This window comes from Antedon mediterranea, chromosome 6 (genome assembly GCF_964355755.1).
Source record: "Antedon mediterranea chromosome 6, ecAntMedi1.1, whole genome shotgun sequence".
In the NCBI taxonomy this organism is placed as follows: Eukaryota; Metazoa; Echinodermata; class Crinoidea; order Comatulida; family Antedonidae; genus Antedon; species Antedon mediterranea.
Genome location: NC_092675.1, coordinates 2,161,604 through 2,189,308, shown reverse-complemented (window position 1 = coordinate 2,189,308; position 27,705 = coordinate 2,161,604). Strand labels below are relative to the sequence as shown.

Sequence of the window (27,705 nt, the reverse complement as noted above, 5' to 3'; positions counted from 1 at the left end):
TTATCCTGTTTTTCACACTTTATTGTACTTAATCTTTTATTTATATTTTTATGAATGTTGTGTGAAAAATAAAAGAATCAATCAACCAATCAAACCCTATGATTTTTCGCGACCCAACATTGCGTATTTGATCTTACAGAAGTAGTATAGGCTAGGCTTAGGTCTAGTTTAAAACAACAAAATAACGATTGTGCTCTTCGTGCGGAAATTCTAGTCAGTTTATTTCAGTAATTGTGCAGTAGGCCTGACGACCGGCTTTTTAAAAAGACGTCGCTTAAACGCAAAGTATGATTTCTGATTGGGTCCAACTTCTGCTCAGGCCCTCTATAATTAAAATAGTTGGATGAAGCTTATACTGACGTACAGAAAATCGTCGAAGGAAGGCCTTTCTGAACTATTTTATTATACACAACGAACCTCATACAGAAGAAAAAGAAAAACTAATTTCAGATCCAGTCGAATGATTACGTTGTATGGAGATTACGATTTGTCATGTACTTGCTGGAATGAGTGCCCTCATTCTTTCCGAGTTACTTGAGTCCGAGATTTGAGTATGCTAATAATAATTTGATATTTTTTTTAATGTGATCGTGCTAATTTTTACTAGAATATAGTATACATAATCTGTATAAGTCCAAAGCTTGATAAAGAAATTGATTGATATCATACAACAACGGAATTTGTCAACTTTTTATACTCCTTCTGTCATAGTATGGATGATTTATGGGTTGAGCTATTAATCCAGGTATACAACGCCCCTGGAGGTCTCGAACATTCCACACATTTTTTTATTTGGTACAACTGCACGGTTACCATGGAAATTATTTAATTGTCTCTTCTTCAACGGTATCGGTCACTAGATCAAAGAATGAAAATGCTTGCTGTAACCACCGTTGAGGATTTCTGCATGCTGCACGAGAGGTAGGCTTCAATTATTGAAGGTTGGTTTATGAGATGTTATTGGTTGGTTTCCACTTTACTCTATGGTTTCCGATGCTGTCACTTGTTGGTGCAGACATGTTGAAGGTGGTAAAGGGGGGTAAAGTACACGTCCCATGTGGCCTATACTAGCTAGCATATCCAATCATATGTCCCTCATTTTGTACAATCGATATTGAAGATGCTCTGCGACGAGTTGTACTCCCGTCTGATAATATCAACAACTTAAAATAATGGTTAAGTTTAAGTTGAGTACCGGTACTCATTCTTAATTGTTGAGATTTCTTTAGGAATAACAACAATTAATGTTTCTCCCCGTTAATACGTTATTAAAAGTTTTAGCAAAATTCATCCAAGCCGGACAGATGTGTCCACACAAATGAACTTACTTTAAAGACGAAAAGAATAGACGATTCTCGAACCATTTTCCTCTGGTAGATTTGGCATGGAAGAAAACAATAATTACAAATGTTTTAAAATATTATTTGAAATAATACAAAATGATGGCCTACAACAGGACATGTGTGTCTATATCTCATACGTTTTAATTCGGTTTATTCTTTCTTTTTTATTTATATATAAAAACACCAATTATTATTTCTCTTATTTATTTTGTGATGCAACCATTATTATACAAATGTCTTGGTCTTGTTTTGTTGTCACGGATAAGTGCGGATATTACTGAAAACCTTCAATTTATCCCATTGCATAAACCTGGCGTAGCGTGACGACGACCTAACCCATTATTAAATATTAATATACGTGATCGTGACAACCAGACCGGTGAAGAAGAGAAGATAACCACGCATTTCACAGCGGCGCGAGAACCAGGTCTGTCAAGAAGCAAGACTGGATGATTAGACTGAGTTGGAAATAAATGAATTATTAATCGTCTTGCACCACAGTAAGCAACATTTGAGGAGGCAGACAGATTCGCTGTATAGGCCTACATATTTCCCACGGTACGTACATTTCAGTTTATAGTCATGCGTTTGTAGCTTTGAATGAACACTTAATATTCTCGTGAATGGATGTGAAAAATGATTGCTGAACAAAGAACGGATGTATTACCCCCGGCTGTTTCCCCCGGCCGAATTGATGTTATGACAGCTTTATTCTACTTTAAATATTATATATACAATCACCATTATATAGATAACATCTCCTACATCACTTATGTAGGCCTACATGTTGTAATATAATGTGCCGCGCCCATATTTGAATGTGACCCGGTAGATTACGTTGTTTGATCGTGCTATTTTACAACAGCGGCAGATGGTTTGAGAACATTATTTCATAGAGCATACTTATTATGCCAATGAGCTATTTAAGCTATTGATTGAACTGTATTGATCAATATTTTGGGGTACATTGTTAGTCACAAATTCTGAATTCATAAAAGGACCGTGATTTCTAGTAAAATCATTTACGTTCATATTGTGCATCACTGTAGATTGTTAGATGACCTTTCCTCATTATATTATTCCACATGTTCTGTTAATGTATCATTCATTAATAGAGTGGTATAATTTAAAAGTTTTTTTATGAATTATTATGAAATTATTATTCACGGGACCACTTTTGTTAAAAATGAGTGAACCAACTAGAAACCGTCAAAAGAATATACTCATGCAGGGACCATCTCCATCGGTCGTTGACAGTTCATTCCTTTATACATGTACCGGGTTGTAATTGAGTTATGGTACTGTTTTATATATGCAGGTATTTATATAATTAGATTTGCTACGAGGGAAGGGGTGGTGTTGTGGGTCATGAGTTCAGAGGTCATTTACACCCAGACTCGGTGTTAGGCCTACTAGTCTCCAGTCAATCCATGCCTCTATTCACTAGAACAGGGGCAGTGGGAGGACCTGTCGGAACCAGCTATCAATATTACTTTCCATCTGGTCGCTGTTAAAATCTCGTTACTTTTATTGCTGTAGGCTGTGGAGGGGTTTAATATTGCAGGGGTCGCTTAACCTTCAAATTCAGTTAATTCGACTACGAGGCGGATAATGCACCTGTCGTAACGACTTCATTTGGCCACCTATTTTTTTTTTTGTAGAGGGTCTTCTATTAACCAGTACGACCCACCAATTAGTGCAACTGATAACGACGATTTGAATATCACCGAGTTACCCTTTCATTTCGACATAATACATTATATAGTCTACTTTTTACGAACGTGCTATGCATCAACAACACAAATTGATCAGGGAGTATATTCCCTGATTGTTATACAGCCTCCAAACACAAAACGTATTCATGTATATCGATGTCGAAATGTGTTCAAGGTCAAAACATTTGATTGTTTAAACGGGTAATATTTTTAAATTGTACACAACAGTGGTTAATTTTACTTTTATTTTTTTATTAAATGTTCATGTACAAACACAACATAAAATACATGACAACGGTGCAGCACCCTGGGGATTGCCATGAGTGCTAAGCACTATCGAATCGGCTCTGCATGCTACATTTATCTATATATTTTTTACAGTTAAAATGATTAACAAAACATTATGTATAAATGCCATAATATTTAATATCCTACTTACTACGTTCATTTTATTCTTATTGCAGGTTTCAAGTAAACATTAAAAATGCGTACGGATTGTATTGAAAAAGCCCTTAAACGTTTCTTCGCTTTCTATGGAAGATTTTTAGCTCGTCATCCAATATTATTTATCGCTGGTTCATTGGTCCTTGCTATAGGCCTGGGATCGGGGTTAAGGCATGTTTATGTTGAGGATGATGCAGAATTTCTATACACGCCGGATAATGGTCCCGCGAAAGAGGAGAAACGTATTATTGAGTCTATTTTCGGCAACCACACTGGTGAAGGCGCGCCGATATCTCGTCGAACATCTGAAGTTGCAACGGCACGCATAATTGTTATTTCCAAATCATCTGACGGAGTTCTTGAAAAGGAACCATTTGAAGAAATACTTCGCTTGGATAACAAAGTAAAGGACATAACCATACAAGATGGAGATAAGTACTACACATTTGATAACATTTGTGCAAAAAAATGGAATTCTCAATCATGCGAGTCAAAGTCGAACGTCCTTACCTTGTACGGATTTGATGCAAATAATTTAAATACAACACGTATAGGATACCCCTTTGCGATGAGAAAAGACGGGGCGCCGTATTTTATAGGAAACGAGATTTCAGGCGTGGAACTTAAAGATGAGTTTGTACTAAAAGCAACAGCGATGCAATTGTCGTACTCAATTCAAGGAGAAGAAGACATGACAGAAGACTGGCTTGACGCTTTTATTGACGAGTTTGAGGGAATGAACACGGAGTTCTTAGACGTTTATGTGTACACAACACATTCATTAGATGTAGCGCTTTCAAGAGAAAGCAAAGCCGTTAGAAATCAGTTTTCTATAGCGTTCACCCTTTTGATGGGCTTTTCTGTACTGTCTTGTTTGCGACTTGATTGCGTACTGAACAAACCTACCCTCGCCATAGCCGGTGTGTTGTCTGCGTGCTTGGCTATTCTTTCAGGCTTTGGACTGATAGCTCTTTGTGGCGTTCCAGTCATCGACATAAGTTCAAGTGCACCTTATTTTATCATAAGTAAGTATCTTTGTCGGTTTAGTTTAAATAGCAGTTTACAGCTGTTGATATAAAGTTCGCGGTACACCACGTGTATTAGTTCTGAAAAGAACTGTGAGTTTCTCGACGTTTCGATCAATGCTTTGATCGTCCTTAGAAGTGAGGTTTACAGCTGCTAACATTTTATATAAAGTGTTGGCAAACATTACTATGACACTTCTTAAACAACACTTGAAACAAAACATTTTTTTTCTTTCTGAACAAAATAGTATTTTAACAAGTATTTATAAGCTGAAATTGATGAACAAGTAGGCCCTATATTTAATGGTGTTGTTTTGAAATGTCCAATCACTATTGTGTTTGTCTTTTTCAGGTATTGGTGTTGACGACATGTTTATAATGATGGCGTCTTGGAAAAACACGAACCCACGTTTACCTGTAGATACACGGACAAGTCTAACGTTATCTGATGCCGCGTTGTCAATAACCATCACGAGTCTCACAGATACTCTGGTGTTCGTTGTAGGCGCTTTCTCGCCATTTCCTGCGGTATCGTACTTCAGTATTTTAACTGGTTCCGCCGTCTTCTTCGACTACATATATCAGATTACATTCTTTGCTGGTTGTATGGTTATATCTGGTCGTCGCGAGGCTGCTTCTAGACATTCAATCTTCTGTTGTGTGAAAGTAAAACCTGATAGTACTTGCTGTGGTCTGAGAGTGAAATCTGAAAGTTCACCTTCTGACAATGATGCTGCACCCAACGATGCAGTTTCTAAAAGCGGTGGGTCTAATAATGGTGGGTCTAGCTATACCCCGGTGGCATCGGACGTTGTTGCATCAAATATGGAAGAGACTAAAGGTGATGATTTACCTGCCATAGAGTCTGATGAGTTACACGTTGTTGAATCCCCTCACCCGTTGACGATATTTTTCCGCGATCGATTCAGTCCATTTATATTAAAACCTGGTGTGAAAGCAGTTATTTTATTTTTGTATTGCGTTTACATCGGATGTGCTATTTACGGTCTTACATGTTTGCAAGAGGGCCTCTCGTATCAAGAAATACTCCCTAAAGACTCGTTTGTTACTAAGTTTCTAGACATCGAAAGCACATATTTTAAGAAATTTGGATTCCCTGTTTCTGTGATGATACCGGTAGAAGTTGACTTTTCAAATCCAGAAATCCAGATAGACATTGATCGTGAACTGGCAAGGTTTGAAAATCAGGAATTCACACTTCCATCTAACTATTCTGTGTCTTGGTTAAGACAATTTATAAGATACAGTAAAGGCTTTCCAAACATAAATCCGATGACAGTTCTAGACAGTTTTCTTAATCATCCAGATTTCAATGATTTTACATATGATATTGAATTTGACAATGCTGGTGAAAATATCATCGCTTCTAGATTTTACGTTACCACCACGAATATTCAACATACATCTGATGAGAGAAAGGTGATGGATACATTTAGAGAAACGGCTGAATCGTCATCATACAACATAACTGTTTTTACACCACCATTCATTTTCTTCGATCAATATTTAAAAGTACTTGGAACTACTTTCAGGAGTTTAGGCATCGCTCTTCTTTCAATGATGTTGGTGTCACTGATGCTTATCCCCGTCCCGATGTGTGCCGTGTGGGTTACGGCAACAATATTATCCATAGAACTAGGAATGATTGGTTTCATGGCATTATGGGGTGTAAACCTCGATCCAGTTTCAATGATAGTCATTATCGTCTGCATTGGATTCAGTGTTGATTTTCCCGCCCATATCACTTACCATTATGCCACTAGTAAGGCTACGACGCCAGACGAACGCGTAAAAGAGGGCTTGTATTCCCTCGGGATGCCGGTCTTGCAGGGAGCGGGCTCTTCCATACTCGGAGTCCTCGTAATATCAAGCTCAGATGTGTATATATTTAGCGCATTTTTTAAAACTATGTTCCTGGTAATTTCTCTTGGAGCTCTGCACGCGTTGTTTATTTTACCCATAATGCTATCCCTGTTTAGTCGCAGGAATCAAAGAGTTTCGACAGACGAAAAATCAAATACCAATCAAAATCCGGCATTTGAACCAAACATTGAAGATGGTGACGAAGCTGTTACACAACAAAAACTATGCTAAGCACACTGTTTGATTCATTTGATCGATCAAGATTACCCGTCATTGGTGTATGGTTCCTTAGAACCGCCAAATGCTCTTTTATGAGTTTTATGATGTACGGAATTAGTACGGTAATTTCATACGGATCTTGGCTAACGTGTAAAACTCGGTAACGAATGTACACGTGACGGAACGGTTAATCCATAATACATCATAATATGTTCGTCCAAAGTATCACACGGGTTTTTTAAAGGTTAAGGATAAGGTAGAAATAATATCACGTGTAACGCTGTATATGCGAATTTGTCGATCAGTATACACGTCACTAGAAAAATCGACTCGCATGTGAACCTATGAACTATTTTGATTAACCTGATGCCAGAGGCTCAAAGAGACTCCTAGGAATTTCGCAAAATGAAGACATTTTAATATAACTTAATACATGATCCCCAGTGACAAAAACATTTATTAAAACAGATTGAAAATGGATAGGTCTAAAACACAAAAGGAGAAGACATCAGAGAAGATCATCCAAGATGGAGGGGTAATACGGAAAAGGCTGAACATTACAAGACCGAATAATAAAAAGCATCTTCCACAAGAATGACCCGGCGACGAGAAAATTTATAAATGAAGATGATAGGCCCAGAACACACATAGACCGACGACAAAGAAGACGATCGAGACGGAGAGAAATGAGACACGGAGATATTATACAAAAACTGGTTCAGAATTAAAAGACCAGCATATGATTAGTAGTACGTAGGTTTACTTGTCCCTGCTCAGCAATATCGTCCAGCTGCGTAAGCTTGCTATAGCATACGCTAAAGTACTAATACCATACGGGCATTTTTAAAATTACCATTGATATCTTTTTCTATTGTGACTTTTTTTAGAACAATTGGCCAATTATAAAATGTTGTCTTTCTTTTGATAGCTTATAAGTTATTTCGACTCTGTAACTAAAACCATTCCTATATACACGATGAATCGACAACTGAAATCTTTAGTTTGTCTAAAATGAAACGTATGGAATTCTTGGTGGTTTTAACAGTGGAAATTAAGAGAAATATCGATGTGCTCTATATTGGGATTTTTATTCTCCAGACGTCTGACTGTACTATGTTATACCATGGAGAAATAAACCAAGGAATGTAATAAGGAGTTTTAATGAAAGAACTCATGCTATTTAGTTTTAAATTGTATATAAATATTTAATTTCAAATCAATGATTAAGACATAGCAACATTACCTTTAGTAATACACTATCTCTAATGCATTGTCTGCATAACATTGCTTTAAATTAATCAAACTCAATATTTTGTCAGTGACGTCACAAACATAGTCAGCCTGAGGGTTTGGTGGGTTAGATTTTTTTTTGCTGGAGCCAGTGTTGTTACAAACATGATGATATCTGAAATATTATATATTCTTTTAAATATTATTTTTAGTGTTATTATTATAAATTGTTACTAAGCGAAAGAGAGGAGCAGCTTTTATTTGCACCTCATAGGGGTCCGGCCAGGGTTAATATACATTTTTGGGAAAAAAGAACCCCCTGTAACAATCTTAAAATGTATATCCCAGGTTGTGAGATGTGAAAACATGCTTAGTTCGAATGGTGCTATTATAGTATGAACGACATACCTGCTGAATTAAGTAACTTACATATTTGCCGTATATAATATTGACCTTTTAAAGTTTTATGAACTGATCAGATGTTATAGGGAAGGGTTACTTGCTTTAATGAGGCCTATCATGTATTTTAATATACTATATGTATTTTCATTTATATGTTTTAATGTATAGAATATAAATATGACCTTACCGATTAGTAATTTAATATGATACTTTATCCTGTTACGGTACAGTTTTAAAATGTGTTTGTATGTTGATACTGTATAAATACATGTGATATTTCATCAAGTTGTCTCCTCCACTTTCGTATTTTCTTTAAAGAATATTAACATGCCTACAGTTACAGTTTAATAACTACTCAATGTTGACATAGCTTAGTAGTAATAACAATAATTCATATTAATACATATTATTGCTACCGGCCATATTGACGTAAAAGCATGGTTAAAACAAACATTACAGATAATGTAGACGTAGGCCTAACTGCCTCTTTGTATACTGTACTAAGCTAATTGTCACTGCTGCCCCACTGTCTTTGTTGAGGAATCCCAGGCCAGTCCCTGTAGTACACCAGTCTACCCCTTTCCTGAACACGGCCTTGACCCATCTCTGTATGAAAAAGCATATCTGGAATTACAGCAGAAAATCATCGGGCAAACTCGCATCAAGAAGTGAACGGAAATAACATTCATGCGTGAGTGTATTAGGACTAACACTATTCGTTTCAATTCAAATGGTGCAAGTAATGTGCTGACGTCTGTCTCAATACATAACTACATTTGAATTCATTAATAATACATTGAAACTGAATAACAGTAAAATAAACTTTTTGTAGATTATCCCTGTTTCAAAATCAACTGCATTCAACTCGACTCTGGTATACTTTCATTTTATTACTGTCTCGTTTGTTGTAAATTATAATATGCGCAATGAGCAGACCCTCTCTTTTTAGCAGTGTTTCCTTTGTTTCTTGATTTCAACGTTAGAAATTGATTTAGCATGTGACGTTGAACGGAAAATAACAATCCTGAACCGTGTCTCAGATCGGATACTATACCACTTATCCTTACATTCAAATTAATGAAATACAATTATAAGGAAACAATGAAAAAGTAAAAATGAAAGTCTCTTATATTCCACGATTCTAAAAATCTTTAGGTTAGTGTGATCAGTGCTACTGTTCTGTTGTGTAGGCTACTGGTACGTATGACATGATTATGTCCAGCTCAAAAGTTATTCCCAGCATTCAATTAATTCTGAATTTCAGCGTGAGGCCAGGATTTGGACGGTGAGTGAGAATGTTTTTCTGGTACGTTGATGTATATTAAAATGAGTCTAGCCCGAACTATTACATTACATTTTATTTTACATATCATTTTTGCGCGCTTAATTTTGTAATAGGCAAAACTCCATTTACTTAATTTAGCTGTCAAAGTGGTTGGCTCGTTGTGGGGCACGTACGCGTGCAACACATTGGGGAGCTGTTAACTTGTGTACCCTTGGGTTCAATGTTTTGTATATTTATATACGATATTTTATGTTCAGCTTTAATTTATTTGTATAATGAATTGCGATAATTCAAGTGCAGGCATGGACGATCAGTATTATATAGTAGGATAAGAAATCAAGACTGCTTGACACGGCATGCGTCCTACACGTACACCCCCACGTCACCGACGTGCACCTCCGGATCTACTTGTCCTCGGTTACCATTTTCTGATAGAAAATTACTCTGTACAAAATAATCATAATGTATGTCACGGTCACATGTTAATAGTTAATATTTAAGGGAAGTTATAGTACATTTTGAGAGTTCACAATGAGGTTATGAAGAGAAATCCATTGGCACCTCCGGAAATTACGTTATTAATGACAATTGTTAACGCATTACGATTGCATTCTGTTGTTCTAATCTATAACATTTAGTTTTCGATCGCTTTCGTGTTAACAAGGTCTGGTCACAACACATTATTTCTTTTGATCTGACGTAATTACCCCACGTTTGGTTGTTCTTTCACAACGTCGTAACGTTTTTAAACGCAAGCGACTTTATTGTAGAAAAAGAGGGCGCTAAACAACTTAATCAAAATGAAAGAATTAAAAATACACAACATACAGTATACATACAGTAGAATGTATGGATAAACTGTTTAGATTTTAATAATGTACTACAGTATTAATATTTTATGAACAATTAAATCATTATCGTTCTCTAAATAATTCTAAACACAGCATTTGACTTACTTGTTTACCTCTAACAATAGAGTTTATTTTATTCATTCATAATACGGGTGATAAATCTGGATTCTTTTGCACACTTTGGGAGACGTTTAGTCAAAGATTATATTTAAAGTAGAATGTTACAAATAGGATTATGTGCATAAAAAACACCCTTATACAACAGCTATGTTGAAACGCAAACAATTTTTCTTTTTTGCTTGAAATATATTTGTAAGGAACTGTTGTGTAAAATAATTGAACCACTTTATTTTGTACTTCATAAAATAAATACTATATTATTACATATAATGTATAATATTGTTGTAATGTATACAGTTACTGTACTGTAATACAATTTATTAACTAAAATTGTATTAAAATGCATTAAAGATTGCCATCATAAAAATAAACAAGAATGTGATTTTTATAGGTAAAATGCTATAAGTTTGGTAATTCACAACAATAAAGCAAAATACTATCTGAAAGTAAAAGTAGAACATTGGATTGAAGATATTATTTTTCAGACATTTACTTTCGCGAATCTATTTTGATTTTATGATTTTAAGATCATTTAACCATCATTAATATTGGTGGGTGTGTAGTAAAGTAGTTCATGTTTATATTCAATTGTCTTAACTGTTTGAGTACTCTGTCTACCTTTATGTAGTTCAATAAACCGTTCTAGGCTCAGAGGTACTGCACCCTTATAAGGTATATTGTGTTTACAAATTACTCTAGCAGCCGCGCACTTTAAATCAGGCTTGGTCTCTGCTTTCAAAATGATTTCAGCCACTCCTGTGGTGGATGTCTCCAGTGCTGTGTCACCCTTACAATTCACTTGATCAATGTGGCAGTCAGCATCCCTCAGGAGTAGGATTATTGCATGCAAAGTTATAAAGTCACTGATTGGTTTGTTATACTTAACAATATGGTGCAACGGTGTGTTGCCGTCTTTGTCGATAGAATTCGGGTCAGCCCCACACTGAAGTAGCAGTGAAGTTAGATTTTTACTGGGAATCTTACAAATATAGTTTGTATGGAAATCATCAACTGGGGTGAGATAATTTACAACAAGGTGCAAAGGTGTTGAGCCATCTTCAGTACGAGGACAAAGTCTTAAGAAGCGATACACTTCTTTTTTATATAGAACATCTTGTTCTTCAGTTTTTTCTACAGATTTATGCGTGACGCATGCTAAAAGGTACAGATATGTGTGGATGCAGGAATCGTAAATAGCGCGGTGAAATTTATCGGGACATTTTTGTAATTTAACTTTCGAGGATTCGATTTCACAAACGGCCGACTTTAAAATAGTGTAGAGCTCAGTAAACTTTACTTCCATATCGATATGTAACATTTGGGAAAAAACCTGTGCAAATCGTAATAAATCTTTATACGTAGATCGATTTAAGCCTTGTCTTATGTTGAGGGCGTGTTTCCATAGTGAAATGCACATGCTAAAGTGCATATTGTCCGCAGCAACTGCTCCTCGGTAGACAATAGGGTGTATTAATTCTGGACATTGCTGACCCAATATCCTTTCTCGCACAATGAGTGCTTCCATGTGTAACTTATCAGCGTCGTATTTAAGTAGCATAAGTTCTTCCAATGTCTGCGCTTCTGTCTGGTTGCCATAAGCAGTTATAGGTTCCTGGACAGCTTTCAGAATTACTTTATTTGGATCACTTGTCCTTTCTAGCAGGGCCAAGTATAAATAGTGATACGTTTTAGAAATATCGTAATTATCCTTATCGTTTGCGTACGAAGCGCCGAGTAACTCTAAAGCGGCGATACGTTCTTCTTTAGTACATGAATGTAACGTCATTATATACTCGGCCACTTCTGCTTGGTTGTTTTCGCACGCTACCATCAGCGGTGTCATCCCGTGGTCGTTAATGGACATCTTTGCGTTAAACTTGACTAATTCCTTAATGATTTCTAAATGACCTGTTTCGGCAGTGAAGTGTAGAGCAGTGGCTCCGCAGTGTGCAACTGCGGATGCATCTGCATTGTGCTGAAGTAAGTACGATGCCACGTTGAGATGTCCTCGATAGCAAGCGATCATCAGGCACGTGTTGTTATATTTATTTGGTTTGTGAATATCCGCATCATGTTCAACAAGGTATTTTACTATATCAAGGCGACCATCGAAGCAAGCTGCTCTGAGAGGTGTTGAATTGGTGCCAGTTGCATGATTGACATCTGCCCCTCGTTCTACCAACATGGTGACAACTTCATATCGTCCTGCTCCCGAAGCTGTCCACAGAGCTGTAGCTCCCTCAATTACAAATCCACAAAATTGGACAGTACCTGTTTGTTCTATGTTCACATGGTACTGGTCCAGAATCAATTTAACTACATTTGCATGTCCATGTAGCGCTGCTATTACCAAGGCTGTGCACTTTTGCTGGCCATACTGATGCACTTCCGATAAAATTTGCGACACTTCGTCCTCATGTTTTCCATATAAAAGGGCGGCTAGCGTAATTGGCTTACCACTTCTTGCAGCATTGAACACTTTCTTTCCAATCTGAACCATTTTATTATAAAATTTGTCATAATAACTTCTCAAAATACTTCTTTTTCATGTTTAATTTAAGACATTTTGCTAACTGTTTTAGAGGAGAGGTCACCATAACATAATGGCTGCTCGTTAGGGGGCGTTTGCTAAATTATTATGAGCATTGAGTAAAATATGCCGTCTTGAATTTTGTGGTCTAACAATGTTATTTTATAAAACTGTATTTTTATTAAACAGTCATTTATTGTAAAAATTAGTTTCAATAATTTCTTTTTCTTTACTTTAATAAAAATATTTATTTATACGATATTAATATTTCAGAAAGTAATCGGTGTAGGCCTAGGCCCTATGTACAAATGCTAGACGATCAACTCTTGCTGGTACCGTCAACAATTATATTTTTACTGTTTTAGTAACAACCACTCTAACAATGGCGGCCCCGTTGCATCCAGTTGTATTTTGGGCACAAAAGGCAGAAACAGTCACATTACGAGTCGATTTAAAAGATGTTAAGGTTTAAGATTTAATTATTAGTATAATATATATTCATAGGTTTCTTTTATTATGAAATGCTATGTTTTATATTGTAAAACATTATTCTAGGCCAAGCCAAAAGGTGATGAGTCTGATGGAAGGTGCATGAAGATGCGACTTTATCCCGCTGCACGAGTGTTCATACAACGCTACTTTTAGGCCTAGGTTATCAAGGCTCTATATTACATTTACTGTTTGTATTATTATTAATGTTGAATAATAACAATATAAACGGAATTCATTTCCACCCATCCACCCATCCATCAGTATTTTTTAAAGAAAATCGACCTGTCTTCAACATTATGATACTGTCTGTTGTAGTGTACTCGAGTTGTTCAACCGGTTTTCAGCTATTAAAAACAATTATCGTAGGAGTAGGAGGAGATAGGAAAATGCGAAGTATCCTTGTATTATTGTGTGCAGGTATTTTTCATGAGGACATCCATTAGACAGTGTATACCACGATTGGAAAACACCCCTATTTGGGGAAAATTGTTGAACCTAAATTCGTTTTAATTGTCAATAACTAATTATCAAACTAAATTTAATTAGTAAACAGGGTTACATCAGGTTGTTAAAACAGTACCGAGATTCTAAACAACTTTATATACCATCGAGTAAACATTCTAGAAATAGCGCGCGATTTACCAAATTTTGCCCTTACGTAAATTTATACAGGTATATAGAAATATTAAACTAGAGGCTTATCTACTACTTAACTATTTGTTGATTGAAAATTTATTTTTTATAATACATTTTTTGATTTATTGTAGGACCCAGAAATTGACCTTACTAAAGAAAGCCTTACATTTAAAGGTAAGAATTGCTATTAAGGATATCAACCTTTCTATTTAATGCCAATCTTGAATCTACATTGTATATTTGTTATTATTTAATCTTAAGTACATCTACTACAGGAACATTAAATTACATATTTGTTATTGTTTTCTTACAGTGATTGGTGTTGGTGCAGCTGGATTAAATTCTTACCAATTTACTTTAAATTTTTATAAGTCTGTTGACCCAGAGGTAAGATATATATATATATTTTTTTTAAAGTTAAAATGAATATGTAAAATCCAGAACAGTATATTGTTCAATAACTAATATTTACGATACAATACAATGTTAACAAAAATACAAATAAAATTTGGTTGGTTTACATTTTGATACATAATATTTACAATGTATACAAAAGAAAAATGGGTAAGCAATGAATCTAAAGAGATCTTACAAACTTAGAATTAAATATGTTTGTTGGTAAAATGCATCCATGTAAATAAATGTTTCACTTAGTGGAGAAATTTTGCTAAATAAGTTTAACCTGTCATTAAATGTGAAAAAATGTTTTAAAAACATTTTTTTTTATAATATATGTATTTAATCAAACAGGGAAGTGCTTTCCGAATAACAGATCGTGAAGTAAATTTTGTTTTAATGAAAGATGGACCAAGCGAAGAATGGACAAGGCTGACTTTGTCAGAAGAAAAACAACCTTGGTTGAAGATAGACTTTGATAAATTGACAGTAGATGATGATTCAGAAGATGAAGAGTTAAGAAGAAAGGTTAATATGCAAATATACAAACACAATGTGCCCATATATGGACATGATGATGTCATATCACTACCATATTTGGACATATCACTAACATATTTGGGCACATCGCAATTTTTTGCCGAACTAGTTTGATAGTGTAGACAGCTTAATGCATGACAGAGCTTTAAGTTTTTTTAAATTGAAGTTATATTAGGGTTCAGGTATTTGTAGTTATTCTTCCGTATCGTAAAGCAAGCTCACATTATAATTTGCTTTGTGACATTGATCAAACTGGATTTTGAAAGGATGCAAGAAGAGTGAATTTGATTGGTTGAAAGAAAATCATTGACTTTTGTAATCGTAAGTGATGTACTGTTCTCTTGTGAGTTTTCGTAACGAAAGTAATGTAGGAGTTGGCAAATTTTTTCCTAGTTCAGACTTCAGGAGTTGTACACTGTACGATTCTGTGATTGTTTAAGAAGGGCATTGCACATTTAATAAAACAATACACATATAGGCAAATGTGTATAAAGTATAGAATTAAGAGTGTGAACTGCAAAGTGTATATTACATTATTAGACAATTCTCATTACAGGCTGAGTTTGAAGAGGAACAATTGAAACAGATACAGAAACAACTAACTGAAAGTGAGGCTGAAGGTATGGTTTTTATTGTCAATTTTGTTCTTTAATTATAAATCTATGTATTCTTATGCTCTGTCTACACTATCAAATTTTATGTGACACGAAAATGTGATGTGCCCATGATGATGTTACATCACTACCATATTCGGACACATTACTACCATATTTGGGCACATCACTACCATATTTGGGCATATCACTACCATATTTGGGCACATTACTACCATATTCAGGCATATCACTAATAATGTAGACAGAGCTTGAGTAAAACCCCATCTCCCACAGTCTACAGTAAATAGGTCAGTCATCTGAGTATTGTGCAAGTAACCTACTTTTTCTTTATCTTTTTAGCCTATACAGATTTAAAGAAGATGTATCTGTGTGTGTACAATTTCCTACAATTTATTGGTTACTCTTACATCTTCATCTATTTAACTGTCAACTTTGTTATTAAAGGACAAGGTATAGTAGTTTTTGTTGTTACATTATTGTATACAAAGCATGTGGTTAGCATTACATTTATAATTTTATTATTATTTTAACAAAAAGCTTTAAACAAATTGATTGTTTTGATATTAAATTCGATAGTTTTAAGGACTCAACTCAACTATTCTACATAGGAATAGTTGGACACAAAAATGGCTTCTAATCCATTCAATGTCAGAACTCTTTCATATAATATGGCTCTGTCTTGAGATATATTTAGTGCCCTCTATTGTTTGGTATATTTTTCAAAATGTTATAGCTCCCTCTATAGTTTGGAAATGTTTTCATAAAATCTACCAATGTTTTATAATCCAAGTTGGGAGTATGACAAAATCAGTAGTAATGCCACAAAATATAGACTGTCACCCAGACTTTTTTCATACTTAATTTATTTTTACTTAATTGTATTTTATTTAAGGTATGAGACAAGCTTACAGTAAGATTATTTTACCATTGAGTGTGTGTCAAGTGTTTGCCGTTCTTGAAGTTATCAATCCACTTTTGGGAATTGTAAAAACGGGAGCAATGGCACCATTAATACAGGTACACAAACACTGTTGTAACATACATTATGCACTCTTTCCTTCAACAGAAGCAAATCAAGTAAATTCGCCTTATGAAAAGAAGCTAGCTATGAAACAAAAAAATGTGATGTACCCATATATGGACATGATGATGTCATATCACTACCATATTTGGGCACATAACACTTTTTTTGTCAAACAGAGCTTTATAGAAGGTATACTGTATGAATTAATGATTATAATTTGTTTTTTTAAGTTTACTGGCAGGAATATGGTATTATTTGTCGTAATTCGCGGTGAAGACAGGATGGTGGGAGAACCTGTCTTGTGCTACTTGTTCCTAATTTGGAGTTCAATTGAGCTTGTGAGGTAATTTATGTTGATTTTATTTATTTTTACCACACAATTGGAACATTCTATTCAGTCTAATGCTATAATGTTTATAGGTATAATTTTGTATCTTTTCCATATTTTGTCCCTTTCTCTATCTTTACATATTATTACACATTCAAATACATCCCCCGTTGATATTACACCTGGAATGTGGCCGTATTTACACTTAAGCTAAGGGAAGCACCTAACCTTAAAAAATCCTTACTAAGTTAATACAATTTAAGGGAAATACTTGAATATTTATTGAGTTAAGTGAAATAGTATAGCTTTGTTTGAGCTGCAATAGGGATTATCACAGAAAGAACCAGTAATTATATTATCAGAGAAAGAACCAGTAATTATTTTATCACAGAAACAGATTGTTTCCACATACGACATATTTTATTATCTTCATAAGAAGAAATTACAGAATTACATTTTGTTTTTAAATTTTAGAAAATAATCCTGAACCTTCAGTATAATTTGTATATATGGGTTAAAACAACTGCTATAGTGCATATTGATTGTACAGTCTTTTGTTTGATTGATTAATGTGTTATTATTTCTATTGTAGATACCCATTTTATATGCTATGTAGTATTGGCCAAGAGAGTATGATAATATCATGGCTTCGCTATACAATATGGATACCACTTTATCCAGCAGGATTTCTTTTTGAAAGTAAGACTTGGATAATCGTTGGGATGAGGTCATAATATTATGTATTTGAAAACAAATATTCGATAATTACATAATTTCAATGGAAACACACAATCTACAGAGTCATTGGTTTTAGTTCTTAATCATCATAATAGATGGATTCCATGAACTTACTAAATTTATAAATTTACAATGCAAAAGATAGGACATCCAGTTCAGCACTTAATTTTGCAGGTTTTAGGCATTAATAATACATTATTATAGAGTGCAAGCAATATGGCCCAGACAGGTCTTGAACCCATGACTCTCATATGCTATTCCGATAAACTTTACAATTACACCATATCTCGCTCTCTCTCTCCCCTGATTACTTGGCAAAATAGAATTTTGCCATTTATAGTACCTGCTTTGTTTGTTTTTTAGCACGATAGAGCCTACAATTTTTAAGTTATCATTCTTAATTTTTCGGTGTAAATAGGTATACTTACAGAACATGCCTATTGAAATTCAAGAAAATCAGTTCATTAATAATAAACTTCACAAATAAAAAAAAAGCAAAATTTGTATTCTTTTAACATGTGCCGAAATATTGACATGCGCCCTCTGTGGCAATATTTTGTCAAGTACTTCACTCAGTTTCTGAGTGCTTTCATTTGTTTGTTGTTTCTTTCTTTCAGTTTTATCCTTGTGGACAGCTATTCCATTTTATGAAGCCTCAAAAAAGTATAACTTAGAATTGCCAAATGCGTGGAATGTATCGTTTGACATGACAACATTTCTTTATATCTGGATTGTAGGCATTTTATCAGGTATAGGTTTTGTAACATCTTTTTGTAGTTTTAGTACTTGTTTTAGCTATTTCTGTTTTTGTATGTATAGTGATTTTGTTCATGTTTTGTTTTGACCTTTTTGTCTGCTGTTGATGGCAAGTTGTTTTAAGCTCTGTCTAAAAATGTGATGTGCCCATATATGGACATGATGATGTCATATCACTGACATATTTGGGCTTTTTATTTCAAACTAAATGATAGTGTAAACAGAGCTTAATTTATGTTGTTTTTTGTATGTTAAAATAGTGACATTTAAACACCTTTTTTCAGCTTCACCTATGATGATGTCACATATGTGGAGACAGAGACAAAAAAGATTTGGCAGCAAGAAAAAAGTGCATTGAAGATAAAGACTTGTTATAGGAAATAATAATAGTTTAATATAATTAAGATGAACACCGTGCATTGCTTCAAGCAATGCAAAGAATCCAATTAACTGAAATTGCCAGAATGGAAAAAAACTGAAGATATATAAAAATAAGCTAATTATGTATATGGTAATAGTATAATATTTATCTTATTTTAAGCACATTTAGTGATTTTTTTTAATTTTCCTTTTACTGTTTTTTTAATGTCAAAGTTAATAACTATTATGTGACATTAAATGGGATATGTTCAGGGGGACAATATACCTTTAAATGTATGTTGCATCACATATTGCAATGCTGAAAGTTATTCATATTTAGATTATACATTCAAATTGTGCAAAACCTTGCTGTGTTAGGAAGTACCTTGTTTATTTAGGACATTTAATTTGGTGCTGGTAAATAATATATCAATAGCTTCCCTTGCTATTCAATTTTATTTTAACATTTCTGATTTAAAAGAAATAAGTATTTTAAAGTTTCGAAAACATACACCCAACAAATTCTTTTCCATCCAATTGTGATGAGACGATGGTGTTGTACACCAATATGCCTTTTTCTGGAAAAATTACTGTTTGATAGCCATGGTGGCAAATGTTAACACAGAGGACAGACTGGACAGATTTGCCTCTCATTTGAAAGATGTACTATTGTAATTATTGATAAATTGTAGTTATCTCGATAAATACTGCACTGCAGTATTTATGTTAAAATAATGATCACTCGATCTGTTACAATTATAGGAATTCCATGTCCTAGCAATACCACAAGAACAAAATAAATTACGCAAAAATAGAGTTATGTATTTTCTTTTTGTGGACCAAATACAGTTCCAAAATTATGGCTAGACATGTTTAAACTCTGTACTAAAATAATTGTTCTGGGTCCCCGTGTGACAGACTTGGCTTTTAAAACGACACTAGATCTCGCTCAATTCGATACCGGTAGACCTATAGTAGAATTCGATCGATTATCAATCTATTTGAGACATAAAACTTAATAGTATCTTCATTTTATCGTCCCCCAACCCTCGCACCCCACACCAAAAAATAGTGATGGTTTTGTCTGCATGATGTTGAAATTTGTAAATGGCCATTTTTAGAAAAAACATAAGATGTTTGTTTTCACAAGGTAGTTGAATACATTGCCTTGGTTTGTAGCATATAAGGACATATATTTTTGTTCAATTGTATCGAATTCTTTAGTAAATAAAATCGATGTTTTAACCAATACAATGCCTTATTGAGACTTAGGCAATCAAAATTAGCGTCTATTCAGAAATTCCGTCCGTGATTAAATATAGATATTTTTTGTTAATGGCATTTTAATTGGTGTAATTCACGACCAGCCATATAAAAATTCGACAAAATAATTTATTGCGAACGCCGGCTATTCGTCTGACAGTCTACAAAACTTGTTACACAATCAGCGAGTGACTCTTGAATAGAATTTTACGCTTTACTGGGTATCTTTGTCCAATACCTAGTTTTCACTTTGTGTTTTTGTTATAATTTGTTACTGAGATAGTATACACACAATGCACTGTTTTCGGTTTGGGATTTTGTGAACGTGTGACACTTTTGTGACAGATGAGATTCAGTATTTTAGTGCTTAGGATATATTTAGCAGTGCTCGTCGTAGGGTAAGTACCTTAGGGTCGTCTGTTTGATCGATATAAGTAGTTTGAACAATGCAGAATGAAGTTGAGAGTGGTATGTCAGACGTCTTGAGTTTCAAAGATTGTCACTAAATGAATTTTAGGTGAGATTTTTACAAATTCAGTTATTAAACCAGATTTTTCACAGCAAATAAAAGGTCTATCTGTTTTGAAATACCTTTATTATTATGTGTGTACCATCATTATAGAACACATGTGAAGCTGTCCAAAAGGGTCGTAGAACAGGCACATTGTTTTTAGTAAGGGTAGCAATAAATAATATGTAACTGGAAATTTTGAATCGTCGGCATATCTCAATGCAATGCTCGAATCACTGTACGTTGTATCATGTACCACGACGTATAAGTAGGCCCTAAAACTTTAGAGGACGTCTAATCGCTTTATTAGTGTCTTCATATTTGAATCCGGACCTTTCAGTTTCTTCATTGAATGTAAAACAAACATCATGTGTATTTGTTCTGTCTTATCTTATGGGCAATTAATCTTGTTTTTTTTTATTTATTTCATTTGTATATGTGTAACACCAATTAGACCTACATGAAAAAATACGTACTCATGTTTCTCATTTGACCTGTTGAGGAAATAAATGTAGGTCTATTTATGTATGCGCATGTGAATGACGTTTCATTTTTTTCATTCAAAAGGACATTTCCATTTTATTCAATCTGTAATGAAACTTGGCATAGGTAGTCTGCAGTCAGTTTGGTAAATTTCTCACTCTTTCCAACAATGTAAGCAAACCAAATCGAACGCTTAATTCGTTAATTGTCTAAGTTCGTCTAATTGTGCATTATCAAGACCACGAACAGAATTACATTGAGAAATACTTTCTTAAGTTCTTTTAGTATGCATGCTTATTAGCCTTGTTTGTAACAGATGATGTTACATTGTCTTACAATGGCGTGTGAAAGAAATTGTCACACTGAAACAATTGCTGGGCCCCTGGGCACCGTTTGGTTCTGTCAGGTATAGGCTGAACCAATTTATTGTTTACATGCATACATGTTGAATAGATTAATTAAAACATTGACACTTTGTTAGAACTAGCTTTATATACTTTTAACGTGTAGCATACAGCCTGGGTCGTAGTAACATGCATATCACTGATTGGTAATTTAATATTTTATTCATCCTAACAATTATTTTTAAAATGTAACTTATTTTCCCCAGAGTATACCTAAAGAAACCCTAAAATAACCGTAGGCCTACCCCATAGCGTGACAAAACTTTAGAAACATTATTTACATTTCCTGTCGTCGAGCTATCGAATTGAATGATTGACAATACTATTGAATGACGAAATAGAAATTAAATAACTTTACATTCCATTGCTACATACGTATTGAAAAAAAAAGTCGTATTCTTTTGTGCCTTGTTGTTACCTGTCGATTCTTGTTGAGCCGTTCATTAAACCGACGTTTGAATAGGAATTAACCTTCGGAAACGATCGACTCCCGTCGTGGGAACTACTTCATTGTATCAATAAATAATTTATATCCATTTATAAATAACGAATAACATAATATAGTTTAGAATTCCATAATTGTTTAGGCCGTGACAAGAGTTATTGTTGCGAAGGAATGTTTTGGTAACTCAATAATAGGTTCTTTATAGGCATGGCAATTAACACTCCTGATCGTTGCGTGAGTTCTAGAATGCTGATCTTTTGAACCATATCATCAAAAAAAATTGGTAAATGCCGATAAATATCGTTTGATACAGTATAATAAATCATCAATAAATTCTACAGTTTTCTAGGTTTCTTTTTTATTTGTATTAAATTGTTTAATATTGGAGAACTGGTAAATATTGTATATCATAAATAACACATAGTTATGGTAGTTGGTACGTAGGCCCTAATGCCTGATTTTTACTTTATTATTTACAGGAAATAGTTGGCGTAGTCTGTTTGTTTTTATTGTCTGTGTTTTTTTTTTAACATCTTGCTCAGATCATCGAGAAATAACTTAATTCTCGATGCTCAGATGAGTGTATTTTGGGTATTTTTTCCATGATAGTATGGTTATTTTAGAATATTTTACAATAACATTACATTTTCTTTACTTTGCCAACAATGACTCTTGTCACGGCCTAAACAATGGAATTCTAAACTATATGTTACTGTTGAGTAAATAACATTTTTATTTATTTAACCATGATACATGCGATATTTTAAATATAAGAATTTATTAAATTCCTAGTAAATGTTTTGTGTTTGGTTTTAATATACAGTAATTAAATGGCAAAGTGGTTTATTGAATGCTTTGGTGCAATATTATGCTCTACTAAAAGTTTTGAAAAATGTGTAAAGTATTTTTTATTGACTGTTACTACTACCACAGTAAATAAGTAGATGTTAAAGCAATATTTATGCAATGTGCGATTAGGCCTATATCATTCATACATGAAGTGTACCATAACTTTGTCAACATCTCCCAGTTGAGGAAGTTGTCATCTTAACCCAGCTGTTTATACCCTGTCATTAGCACTATATATTATGATTTCATAAATCTAGGCCTTTATTTTGATTGTATGTTGTATTGGCATTCCAAATGCATTTGTAACATTCGCGTGAACAAAGAATAATGTTTGGTATCTTTATACTCATATCCTTATAAGGATATTGCTTCAACCAATCTGAAATGTGCACTAGATTTTTGTATTTTTAATTTCAGGTCACTCTTGGGTCTTATCCTGCTGAACAATTGGAATCTTATTTTTTTACATGGCATATCTCACTTCCGACTGGAAAATATAAGTTGCAACATGGGATTTCCCATCTATTCAAGTGCAGGAAACTCAAAAACAAGTGCAGTAGTTAATTAGATAAGCAAGTTCGTCTCGAATTTGGTTACAGCAAACACTTTATAAAACTGTTCAATGCCAGTCCTGCCTCGGTTTAATATTATGCCATTCTTTATATCTGGGAATAACGCATTACATAGAAAAATGAATCGAAGTGGACATCTAGACATCAACACCGGTAGCGTAAGTCTATCAAGGTTTACATTGGCTAATAATAAAGGCAGTGGCGTGAGCAAGACTCTAGCAGCTCTTGGTGTTCTAAGTATTGTATCCATTTTCTGTACGATTTTCTCAATCTTGTTAATATTTCAACTGGTAAATAAACAAAGTGGATACGATGTGTATAAAGAAAACGCCGAGACTCACGTTCTTAATGAAATCATCTACGATGCGATTCTAGACTCTTGCATTGTTCTGACAAGTTTTGCAGTGATGTTGAGTATAAGTAGCGCTTTAGTCTGTGCAGTTCAGGCGTATTTTGGAGCCAAGGTTTTGAATTTACCACAAGGAGAAGACCGGTATGTACCGATAAAAACTTGTATATATGCATAGGCCTATGTCTATAATTTTTTTTATCTTTCCTGGTTAACCACCACCTTCTTTCATTCAGTTTATATCAATTACATTTTTTTATACATCTTCTATATTTCTTTCTTCGTAATATTCTGTTTTTGTTTCTCTTTAATGTCTAATAATAGTTGATTATATGTTGATTGTTGTAATCTTACTTTTGCTACAATCAAAACCAAGTAAATTACTCATAAAGGTCATTATTATTAACTAAAATGTTTTGTATTGAAATCGCATTAAATACCTTATGTTTCCTCGTTCTTATTGTCATGACCGTTTAGCAAAAAGTAATTGACGGAAATAAAATGCTTTATGCTATCAAATATCAATGATATCACATTTCTCCTCTCACGTTACAACAATAGCATTTGTCTTCAATTTTTTATGATATGAATTGTTTGAAATTTAACTTTTGCAGATCGTATAAGTTTATGCAGTCATTGTCTGGTGCACGTTTTCTTGGTCTTGGAGCTTTTTTTATTTCAATCCCCACGTTTTTGCTTGGTGAGTAAAACCATGTTATTGATATCTGATTATACGCTTTGAAGAAAACTTGGTGTTTAATGTTATGCTTTATAGTTTTTTGGAATACTGAAACGATTTGATTGTATGCGCAGATATTCAAGTATCCTTCAAGTTCTGCTATTGATAACTCATATTAAATTGCATACTGTATACGTATATTAATAATTGCATTAACGAAGGGCTAGTGTTGCCCGAAAGCTCTGCTAATTTTTACTTTATCGTTTGATTTAGCTTGTTGCTTATTTTATTTTGTATCTCCGTCTAGATCCAGCCACTGATACCCACAGCATTGTCATTTTTCAAGTAATTTGTCTTTGGAACTATATTAATAATTTATGTTATTGTTTTCAGCATTTTCAGCTTACATATTCTTGGAATTCCGTGTAGTTCCTGCGTCCCTGTCAACAGGGTTTCTCGTAGTTGGTTGCATAATTGTCATCTTCAATGTTTGTCGAACCATTTACGTATGGCGTAAGGAGGAGCGTTCAGCAATTGCTGGTTTCAGTCTCAATGAACACGAATTGTTTTCAAATCCTGGTACGTCTACTACCGTTGAAAAGTCGCCAATTATGAATGGAAACCATGTGTCGACGTTAGATCTGCTAGATGGAAGTCAGTTATCAACGCTTGTTTGAGAAATAAAAGGAGCGAGGGTAGTACCACATGTATCTACTAAAAGATGTACAAAGGGAATACAGAGGCATACTGTACGTATGACAGAGTGTGAATGGTCAAATGAACTATATGAGAAGACCTCACAACTACTGCTTCCCTTCACTATACAAACACCTTTGTATACTGTTGTCCACTATTTTTCTGCGTTGCATTGGTTTTATTTTCAACAAGAACAAGATTTGAGAAAAACTGTTTTTAAAGCTGTTTAAAAAAATGTTTTTATGTTCATGTCGAGGAATGTTTCACTAACCGTATGCACCTACAATTCAAAATGTAATCTCTCCTGGTAATAAGACGACAATCGAATTTGATTAAAATTGAATGAATTAAAAAAATAAACTTTCTTGTTGACACCTTCTACCAGTTTGAAGAAACATGTCATTCAAAAATCGTGTCTTACATTTTTTCGTTGTACAAGAAGACACTTTATTTGTAAAGATAATTTTCACTCACTCGTATCAGGGGGATTACCACCTATCTGATAGGACAGTGATTAATTCACTATTGGTAATCCTTGGCCACATTGCCTAAAGACATAAAATAAATAAATAAAAAAATAAATAAAATAAATACCTAATCTGGTATCGGAAATTAGATTATTGTAGGCTACCGTACCGTTTACAGTTCTCTCTCAGATTATCATATATAAACTGCAGTGCCTTACAATATTGCAAACTAGTATTTTGAAGATCAAATCACATTCCGTGTCATAATAATAATCACAATGTAGCTGCCATCATACAATCATCATCCATAGTCAACAATAAAAAGAAACTAATCACTCATTATTTACAAATAAATAAATGCATTCATTTTCTTCTCATTCTTTGTGAAACGAACATTCTGAGCTGTTTACCAACGACGACGGGGCCTCAGATTTAAATTATATTGTTTTATGAAAGTGTACTGTAGCCTACTCGAATTTATTGCACGAGATATTTACCTTGGTCAAATGAACCATCTTGCGAGCAATTACCTAAACTCGCTTCACCAAAGACCCCACCCGATGGGGGCCTGTCGCTCAAATATTTGGTGCCTACGCATCCAATCCCCTATTTAAAATTCAAGGCTGCATATAATGCTTAAGTTTAGAGTTTTATACGATTTTTCTTTTTCTGTTTATTAATATGGATGATATTTCCGAAATAAAAAAAGTTTTTTGAAATTGAAAATCTATAGGAACTCGCCGAAAATTGACGTTAATTTTTACCTGATAAACGTATTTAGCTTATATCAATATAACCCTTAAAGTATATGTATCATATTTATGATTTATTATGAAAATAAAAGAAAACAAGTCGACAACGTCATCATTAAAGATGTATTGTCCCCCATAAATATGGAAAATGAAGGTTCATTAAATCAGACTTTGACTTAGATTTTTTTGTAGTTTTAATAAAGTTAATCACTTCCGTAGAAACAAACCCGAAAACTAATGTTTAAAAAAAGACAAAATAAATGGTTAAAGATAGTTCATAGTGGGAAAGATGATATTGTTAGTCATTCGCAATTTCTAGACCAGTTTCGAAGCTTAGACTAATTCCGCCGCCGAGCTATACCTTAGGCATATACGAAGTCAAGTTTTTAAAGTAGAAAACCACACCTAAAATGTTGAAGTCGCGTCTGGATAGTTGAATTTTTAACATTTAATAATCATAATTATCATAGGTGATTATGTATAGTAATAAGTATAATTGCAATTCTGGGCTCTATTTTCATTATTAGCTCTGCCCCAACCATGGTGGGCTAGTACCGGAGACTTAATTTAGAGAGATTTAATTTCATATTTCAATGAATAGGGGCACTTTCCGGGGACAAGCTCTATTGTCCTTGTGAGTCGTATATAGTTTTTTTCATATTATAATTTCAAATCATGTAAAGTGCCATTTTGTCGGGCGGGAACCTATGCAGCTCTATTTTTCAAAAATTGTCTTTGCTCAGTCCCAACCATGGTGGGATACTGAAGATTCTTATATATGTTTGAAAAAATAATAGATGTCAGTTCCGGGGACCTTGCAGTTCATTTTAAACAGTTTGGTATGCCGTGCGTTGTTATGCAAATGAGTTTGTTCATGTGTATTATGGGGAAGATGGTATGTTATCATCGGCGGTCAACACACCACACTATTTAATTTTGATGTTGTTAATCTTTACATTAGAAAATTGTTCAAATCATGTAAATAAAACATTTTCCGGGCGGGAACCTAGCAGCTCCCCTAAAGTTTAGTTTGCAAAAGTAATGTGGAAAAAAGCCCACCCAAGAGTACTAAAAATGAAGGAGCACATGAGCTTATTCTCGAGGTTTTATGGCAGTCTATTTAATGGAAAATAATGCCATGCAACGTTGTTTCTGATTTTTAAAAAAGGTTCACTTGTTTAGGCCTGACATTTACAGCCCTCAAAATATCTCTCTTTCAAAATAAAAGATAAAGATTATTCATAATTTTTTTCATAAAAAAAAATCTTTAGAGGTTCGAACCCAATCTACTAGAGCTGAG

General features: G+C 34.0%; 4 protein-coding genes across 5 annotated transcripts; 3 read left to right on the top strand and 1 right to left on the bottom strand.

The window, feature by feature from the left end:
- The first annotated feature begins 1,761 nt into the window (after positions 1-1,761).
- On the top strand, positions 1,762-8,543 carry LOC140052065 (patched domain-containing protein 3-like). The gene is made up of 3 exons (XM_072097449.1): positions 1,762-1,901; positions 3,523-4,527; positions 4,880-8,543. The coding sequence occupies exons 2-3, from the start codon at positions 3,543-3,545 to the stop codon at positions 6,640-6,642; spliced, it is 2,748 nt and encodes a 915-aa protein (XP_071953550.1). The 5' UTR covers positions 1,762-1,901; positions 3,523-3,542; the 3' UTR covers positions 6,643-8,543.
- Positions 8,544-9,420: 877 nt separating this feature from the next.
- LOC140051218 (very-long-chain (3R)-3-hydroxyacyl-CoA dehydratase 3-like) lies at positions 9,421-19,751 on the top strand. The gene is made up of 12 exons (XM_072096354.1): positions 9,421-9,547; positions 13,322-13,514; positions 14,308-14,350; positions 14,490-14,563; positions 14,927-15,100; positions 15,669-15,732; positions 16,069-16,179; positions 16,622-16,746; positions 16,984-17,096; positions 17,674-17,780; positions 18,437-18,568; positions 18,860-19,751. The coding sequence occupies exons 2-12, from the start codon at positions 13,431-13,433 to the stop codon at positions 18,931-18,933; spliced, it is 1,101 nt and encodes a 366-aa protein (XP_071952455.1). The 5' UTR covers positions 9,421-9,547; positions 13,322-13,430; the 3' UTR covers positions 18,934-19,751.
- Positions 10,404-13,104, bottom strand: LOC140051275 (protein fem-1 homolog B-like). Its single transcript, XM_072096431.1, has one exon. It carries the CDS (start codon positions 13,016-13,018, stop codon positions 11,051-11,053), a length of 1,968 nt encoding a protein of 655 aa, XP_071952532.1. The 5' UTR covers positions 13,019-13,104; the 3' UTR covers positions 10,404-11,050.
- A 668-nt stretch (positions 19,752-20,419) lies between the features above and the next one.
- LOC140051214 (uncharacterized) lies at positions 20,420-26,996 on the top strand. 2 transcript variants are annotated; one of them, XM_072096351.1, is made up of 4 exons: positions 20,420-20,596; positions 23,308-23,955; positions 24,426-24,511; positions 24,884-26,996. In XM_072096351.1, exons 2-4 carry the CDS (start codon positions 23,513-23,515, stop codon positions 25,165-25,167), a joined length of 813 nt encoding a protein of 270 aa, XP_071952452.1. In that variant the 5' UTR covers positions 20,420-20,596; positions 23,308-23,512; the 3' UTR covers positions 25,168-26,996. The 2 variants fall into 2 exon arrangements, with proteins under 2 accessions (XP_071952452.1, XP_071952451.1); XM_072096350.1 differs by lacking the exon at positions 20,420-20,596 and adding an exon at positions 20,599-20,715.
- Positions 26,997-27,705: the final 709 nt, after the last annotated feature.

Excerpts from the sequence above, each read along its gene's own strand:
- LOC140052065 (XM_072097449.1), top strand. The coding sequence starts at position 3,543 with ATGCGTACGGATTGTATTGAAAAAGCCCTTAAACGTTTCTTCGCTTTC. Across the intron at positions 4,528-4,879 it reads TGCACCTTATTTTATCATAA|GTATTGGTGTTGACGACATG; the intron begins GTAAGTATCTTT and ends TGTCTTTTTCAG.
- LOC140051214 (XM_072096351.1), top strand. The coding sequence starts at position 23,513 with ATGCCAGTCCTGCCTCGGTTTAATATTATGCCATTCTTTATATCTGGG. Across the intron at positions 23,956-24,425 it reads TTACCACAAGGAGAAGACCG|ATCGTATAAGTTTATGCAGT; the intron begins GTATGTACCGAT and ends TAACTTTTGCAG. Across the intron at positions 24,512-24,883 it reads AATCCCCACGTTTTTGCTTG|CATTTTCAGCTTACATATTC; the intron begins GTGAGTAAAACC and ends TATTGTTTTCAG.
- LOC140051275 (XM_072096431.1), bottom strand. The coding sequence starts at position 13,018 with ATGGTTCAGATTGGAAAGAAAGTGTTCAATGCTGCAAGAAGTGGTAAG.
- LOC140051218 (XM_072096354.1), top strand. The coding sequence starts at position 13,431 with ATGGCGGCCCCGTTGCATCCAGTTGTATTTTGGGCACAAAAGGCAGAA. Across the intron at positions 14,564-14,926 it reads ATAAGTCTGTTGACCCAGAG|GGAAGTGCTTTCCGAATAAC; the intron begins GTAAGATATATA and ends TTAATCAAACAG. Across the intron at positions 16,180-16,621 it reads CTTTGTTATTAAAGGACAAG|GTATGAGACAAGCTTACAGT; the intron begins GTATAGTAGTTT and ends ATTTTATTTAAG.